General features: G+C 41.7%; 1 protein-coding gene across 4 annotated transcripts in view; it reads right to left on the bottom strand.

The window, feature by feature from the left end:
* LOC132002609 (uncharacterized) overlaps nucleotides 1–6409 on the bottom strand; it is a 51916-nt gene that overhangs the window by 10385 nt on the left and 35122 nt on the right. For 3 of the 4 annotated variants that reach the window (XM_059377726.1, XM_059377725.1, XM_059377727.1), the window contains 3 exons: nucleotides 5341–5456; nucleotides 4444–4562; nucleotides 2432–2561 (listed from right to left, as the gene is read on the bottom strand). In XM_059377726.1, the coding sequence (XP_059233709.1) occupies nucleotides 2432–2561; nucleotides 4444–4562; nucleotides 5341–5456 (365 nt within the window). The remainder of the gene's footprint in view (nucleotides 1–2431; nucleotides 2562–4443; nucleotides 4563–5340; nucleotides 5457–6409) is intronic. The other variant, XR_009399956.1, reaches the window with a different exon arrangement.

Below are 6409 nucleotides of genomic sequence, written 5' to 3'. Positions count from 1 at the left end.
TTAATTATTTAAAGGGGGGGGGGGGGGGTCTTTCAGGTGGCACTTGTTTTAAGTTAATGAGCAGAAACTGTAATCTCTGAGGATGCCTTATGGATACAACATTATGTTTCATAGGCTTCTTTCCAATTTCCATTCCTTTTACTATCAGATCTGCTCAAGTATCTTTTGATTAAAAAGAAATGAAAAACAGAACAAAAGAATCTCCCAACTTACATTTTTCTTATCATAAAAGGTAACCCTGGCTCAGTGCAGAATATTAGTAAATATAACATTTAAATGTATAAATGAGTACATTAATATCATGATAACCTACTGAGGAAGTCTTCATGGAGGGTCCCACTTCTTTGCCCTCTCTAGACTTATGGCCTTCACCACGTTCTTCTGTGGTGCTCTCCCACTGTGTGTGAGCTTTTTTCTGATAGCTTGAAGCTGAACTCCACCATCTGACTTCCTTTGGGATTAATATAGGCAGAAGTCACCTGGTGCCAGTTTTGAGCCCAGGCCTGAAGAGGTCTTTTGTTATTCTGCCAATAAATACTGTAAGAAGGACATGTCCAGGCTAGCCTGCTGGCCCTGGGAGGAGGAGGAGAGACCCCTGAAGCACCGTTGCCCCAAAACAGTGTCTCAGGCAAGCCCAGCCTGGATCTGGGGCCCAGGTGAAATGCAGATACCCTGTGAGATCTGGAACTGTGGGGCAGGCCCAGACCAAATTAGGTGAACCCCCAGACATAGGAGCAATAAATCCTGATTGTTCTTTGCTGCTGAGAATTTGTGTTGTTAGTCCTGCAGCAAAAGCTAACTGATACTCAGTAATCATTCTTAAATTTTTGGGTCTTCTCACTTCAGTTTTTCTCTCTCTCTCTTCCCTCAAACTACTCTCACTACTGTTTTTATGGCCCTCTCTTTCTGTTTTTCCCATGTGTCTTTTTAAGAATATATACACCCACATGTGAAATCATTCCACATGTGCAATTCTCTATCTTCATCTTTTACCTTAATAACATTGAAAATTCTCTATAACCTTGTTTTTCATAACGGCATTAATATCTCATAGTAGAGCTCTACCGTAATTTAGGTAAACCCTTATATTATCAGAAATTTAGATCATCTCCATTTATTTTTATAACATAATAAATTTCAATGTCCTTGTTTCTTCATATTTGTCTGTATTTAAATTTTTTTCCTCTTAGACAGATTCTTAGGATTAGAGATACTGAGTGGACTGAATATTTTAGAGGCTTTTGACACAAAGTGCCAGATTGCTTTCCAGCAAGGTTTTAACTTTTTATCCTCAATTAGCCGGATGTGGTACATCTATCTCTGTCATCCTCACAAACAATAAAAAGAATTTATGTAGATATAAAAGGGCATCTAGTTTAACTAACATTTAATTAAGATTTCTCTGATTCTTTGAATATTTTTCATATAAATTTATCTGTTGGTATTTCCTTTCTCTTAGGGCTATTTACATATTTTTTTCTCACAGAACAAAAGTATCTGTTGATGGCAAATTTTGACCTAGAGAATCCTTTTTTATATTATTATATGATCATACCTATTGTTGCCTTCCTTTGGGATTCTTTTAAACCTTCACAGGCTCCCACCTCTTGCCCTTATGAATGTTATAGATGTAGGGGCCAGGGGCTGTCACCCACCAAGACCAGCCAACTTGGCATAAAGATCATGCCAAGTTTAAAACAATCAAGGCCAAAAAGACTTAAACATAATTTAGGTAGAGGGAGAGAGTGGTCACCATCGAAAACTACACTGTAATGTGAACTAGGTGTGGTGGATAGGGAGGAATGGATCAAGGCCTGTTGCATCAAAGTCCTTTCTATGTCCGATTGTTTATGGATGATCCAGCAAGCATTTGTTGACCAAACATTTTCTCTTTTTCATCTTCCTGTGAATTGCATTTATTCCTTTGAATTCCCTATTCCCAACTTTAGTTCAGGATATACCTTCTTTTGTCTGATTTTAGGATCTCATGTCTGTATGGATTCTCCATATGTATGAAATTAAATTTGATTTTCTCCTGTTAATCTGTCTCATGTCAACTTAATTCTTAGTCTAGCTAGAAGAACCTTGAAGGACATAGAAAAAATGATTTCCTCCCCTATATAGACAATCAGTGAACACTTAATGAGGGATTTTTTTTTACCTATATTCTCTAATCCTAATTGGATTGTATTGAACAATATTCTCCAATCCTAATTTTATCCTAATTTCTTTTCCCACAAAATATCCCTCCCAGTCATGTTTTCTCCACCTCTGTGTTTGATTTCTGAGCCCCAGAGTCACATACAGTGTTTAGGTAACAAGGAGGGCTGAAAGATGGGACAACCAAACAGCTCAGAATCCTTGGAGGAGGCAGAGACCCATAGCACTCCCTGAGGTGAAGAGGACATTGGTCACAGAGTCAGATTCCTACCTGCAGCTCAGGAAATGCTCTGTGCCTGTGTCCAGCTGTGAGGATCCACAACATAGAACTTGGGCTCATTTTATCTCCTCCTTTGGTGGCAGACTGAGGGAGCTGTCCAGGTCCCAAGTCCTGCTGGAATCTAGGAAAAGGGAATGAGAGATATACTTTAGGCCTTTGCTACCCAGTAGTACATCTCCCCAACCAGAAAAAGAACATAGTGGCCACTTTTAACTCCTCCCTGAGATGTCTGGGATTAGAGAAGGATGAGATTATTAACATGACAGAGAAACTGACAGACACACATAGATTCCCTGAAACTGCACCCACAAAACTATTCTTGTCTCAGCAGGTGAATGACTTCTCAGTAATGGGTGCAGAATATGCCATCCAGAAATATGCCAAATATGCCAGCTTGGCATGCTGATTATTTTCAGCTGAAGGCAATTGAGAAGAAACAGATATAAGACAAGTGCTCTGCTCTCACCCTATTTACCTGAAAGCAGGACATACATTTTAAAGGTGCCGTGCAACACTCTCTAGGAAGGACAGGAGTTAATCATTGAGATAACTCTAGATGCTTATCAGCCTAGAGATGGCACCAGAGGAATTTACACAAAAACCTTGCTAAAACTGGCCCTTTTTCTCCACTAGTTCTCCCACATATTTACCTTCTCACAGATTGATGCCCTAGAAACTCAAAGACCTTTTCTTTTTCTTTTTCTTTTGTTTTTTCACCTCTCTTAAAATTTACTGTTCTGTTAAGATGCTGTGTAAGCCCCAGTTCTAAGGACCCTTCCTTTACATTTCACTGAGCTCTTTCATGTGTATGTGCCTATAAAGTGTCTACTTTATAGGTTATTGTGAGGATTAACTTAGAGAGCAGATAAGAGTTTGCCTCAGGGGCACCTGGGTGGCTCAGTGGGTTAAAGCCTCTGCCTTCAGCTCAGGTCATGATCTCAGGGTCCTGGGATGGAGGCCCGCATTGGGCTCTCTGCTCAGCAGGGAGCCTGCTTTCCTTCCTCTCTCTCTGCCTGCCTCCCTGCCTACTTGTGATCTCTGTCTGTCAAATAAATAAATAAAAAATCTTTAAAAAAAAAAAAAGAGTTTTCCTCAGGTCCAGTACATACAAACAGTTACTATGACCATTACCACTTATTGTTATTAAAGAGGGATGAATGGAGGAATAGACCATGCATCTAAATGCATGGAGAGAAATCAAGTTAACAGATCCATCTCAGCCTCTGGGTTGACTTGGAGAAAGAACAAGTCAACCATGAGGCTACGTTGTGGAGGAGACCGTGTGTCAGAGGAAGGAAAGTTGGAAGGAGATAGGTCTGGTGAAGTCCAGAGTCAGCCAGAGCGAATGTGGCCTTGTTCCCATGGGTGGGAATAAACCCAGTAAATGACATGAGTTCTGATGAGTTACTCAAACCAGCGAATCCCTTGGTAAACCAAGGTAGCCAGGACAATGGGTGAATTACTATGGGAAGAGCATCTCAGAGCCTTCAGCTAGATATGAGTGGGTTAAGGATTTAAATCCGGTTCTGGTTATGAAAAATACAATTCTCAGTGATGATGGAACAAAAGACTGCCTGAAGACTGGATAAGCTCACACTCTACAACCTCCCTACCACCTTCTACTCCTGGAGGAAACATATGTGATATTTTTCCAGAATCTCCCAAGTAACTTAATGTTAATGCAGTATCAGAGGGCCATTATCTTGTAGGTCTTCCTTAGCATAAGAAAGTTCTTTAAAAACCTCCCTTTTTCTTTATCTCTCCCAATTCCCAAGTATATAATTAGCCACCCTTCACAACCCTGTTGCAGCAGCTCTTTCTGCTCACGGGACCTGTCCCTGTGCTTTAATAAAATCACCTTTTGTACCAAAGATATCTCAAGAATTTTTTCTTGGCCACAGGTTTTGAACCCTAAAGTTCTTTCCTATGTCATCTTTACTAAGGATCACAACAAAAGAATATAGCAGCTGTGTGCAAGGCCTGATGCTGATACCTGTCCCCACCTTGTACTTTGGTGCTCTTCATCCAAGGGCAGAGGCTGTGGCTTCAGGGTCATGTTACTTGCCAGGTGAGAGTCTTGTTGATAAGTAGGGAGAGTCTGTTCACCAACTTGACGAGAGGCCTTGGAAGAACAGACAGTTTTGCAACTTTCCTTCAGTTTTGGGCCCAGAAAAGAACTGTGATGGATAGGGGCATCATTGCTGAACCACCACGGGCACCTGCACTGATTTGAGCTTGGAATTTCGTGTCTTGGTGTGGCCAGACCACTGACTGCCTAGTTCTCCCGGGGGCCCCAAGTGCCTGGTCAGTAGCCATGATATGTGTTATGGTCTTCCTTTTCTTGCCCCTACAGGCACTTTGGGAACAAATGTGACTGTGATGGATTCTGCCCAGTTGCACTGGGGATGTATCAGGCAGGGACTCCTGAACAGAGGCCCTCTGAGTCTTTTTTCCCTTTGACATGCTGTTCTCAGGGTAGGATCCATGAATTGTGCTTCCCTTCTGAGCTCTGTGTAAGAGGCCAGATTATCAAGGGGACTGGGGAGATTGTCTCTGACACACATCTTAGAGAAGATAAAGAGCTAAAAACAGGGGTTAACCTATGAGCATGGGCAGTGCACCCTAGATTTCTGAATAGAGCTCAGGGCCACCAGAAGAGTGTCAGGTCCGTGTGTGTGTGTGTGTGTGTGTGTGTGTGTGTGGTGTGTGCAGATATGTATGTATGCATGAGTTTGGTGTTTGAATGTGCACATGTGTGTGGTTGTGTGTGGTGTGTACATGCATGCAAGTGTGCATGAATGTGTGCCTGAGTGTACACCAAATGAGTCTCCACAAGGTTGGGGTGATAGTGAAGATGTCTGGAAACACAAGAACACTTTATCACTCTGGGGGGTTTTCACCTTTCTGCTGGCCCCAGTTGGTTGCCCACATGCATGAGAAAGTGCTGATGCCAGGGCCACGATCACTCTGTCAAGCTCTGGCTGCAAGCCCAGGGGTGAGACACTGGTGGTGCAGCCTGGGGAAGGAGGACACAAAGACCAGCCTCAGACACAGTCATCTCATCTGACCACAGATGACCCACCTTACATTTACTTGACTTTTTCCCATTTTTGAAGCTTTGTTGTGAGACTTTTGCCTTTTTATTCCATTTCTACCTCCATCTCTGAACCCACTTCTGTCTCTCTCCTTCCTTCAGGCAGTCTTTCCAATGTGCTAAATATATGTGGATTGAACCTTGACGACTACATCATGGTTTTTTATGTGTGAATAAAATTTTTATACATAATCTCTTCCCTTCTTATACAACTCCTTCTGTTTCTTCTTCTTCTTCTTCTTCTTTTTTTTTTTTAACTCAGAAATGTTTAAAGATCTTTTATCTCTATACATAATCTATTACTTCTGACTGCTTGAGCATTTTTGAGTACTGCATTTGGCTTTTGTGCCCTCCCCTCTACTCCCCCCAGCTGCCAGGCCAACTTAGGATACCTGCTGCCAAGACCAAGGCTGTGCTGGGATTCACACCCAGCAGTCTCCAAGAATTGCACTGTGACTTGCTGAAATACCTACTCAGAGGGAACCTGATAAGCTGCAGGGTAATTTTGCCAAAATATTATTTAATTGCTTTCTTCTTTTTAATTTTATAACCTTCATTACATAATTTTTTGGAAAAAAGACAGTCTCTTCAATAAATGGTGCTGGGAAAACTGGGCAGCTATATGTAGAAGAATGAAACTCGACCATTCTCTTACACCATACACAAAGATAAACTCAAAATGGATAAAAGACCTCAACGTGAGACAGGAATCCATCAGAAACCTAAAGGAGAACATAGACCGTAATCTCTTCGATATCAGCCACAGCAACTTCTTTCAAGATATGTCTCCAAAGGCAAAGGAAACAAAAGCGAAGATGAACTTTTGGGACTTCATCAAAATCAAAAGCTTCTGCACAGCAAAGGAAACAGTCAAG

Source organism: Mustela nigripes, chromosome 15 (genome assembly GCF_022355385.1).
Source record: "Mustela nigripes isolate SB6536 chromosome 15, MUSNIG.SB6536, whole genome shotgun sequence".
Taxonomy (NCBI): domain Eukaryota; kingdom Metazoa; phylum Chordata; class Mammalia; order Carnivora; family Mustelidae; genus Mustela; species Mustela nigripes.
This window is presented reverse-complemented; position numbering and strand designations above follow the sequence as displayed.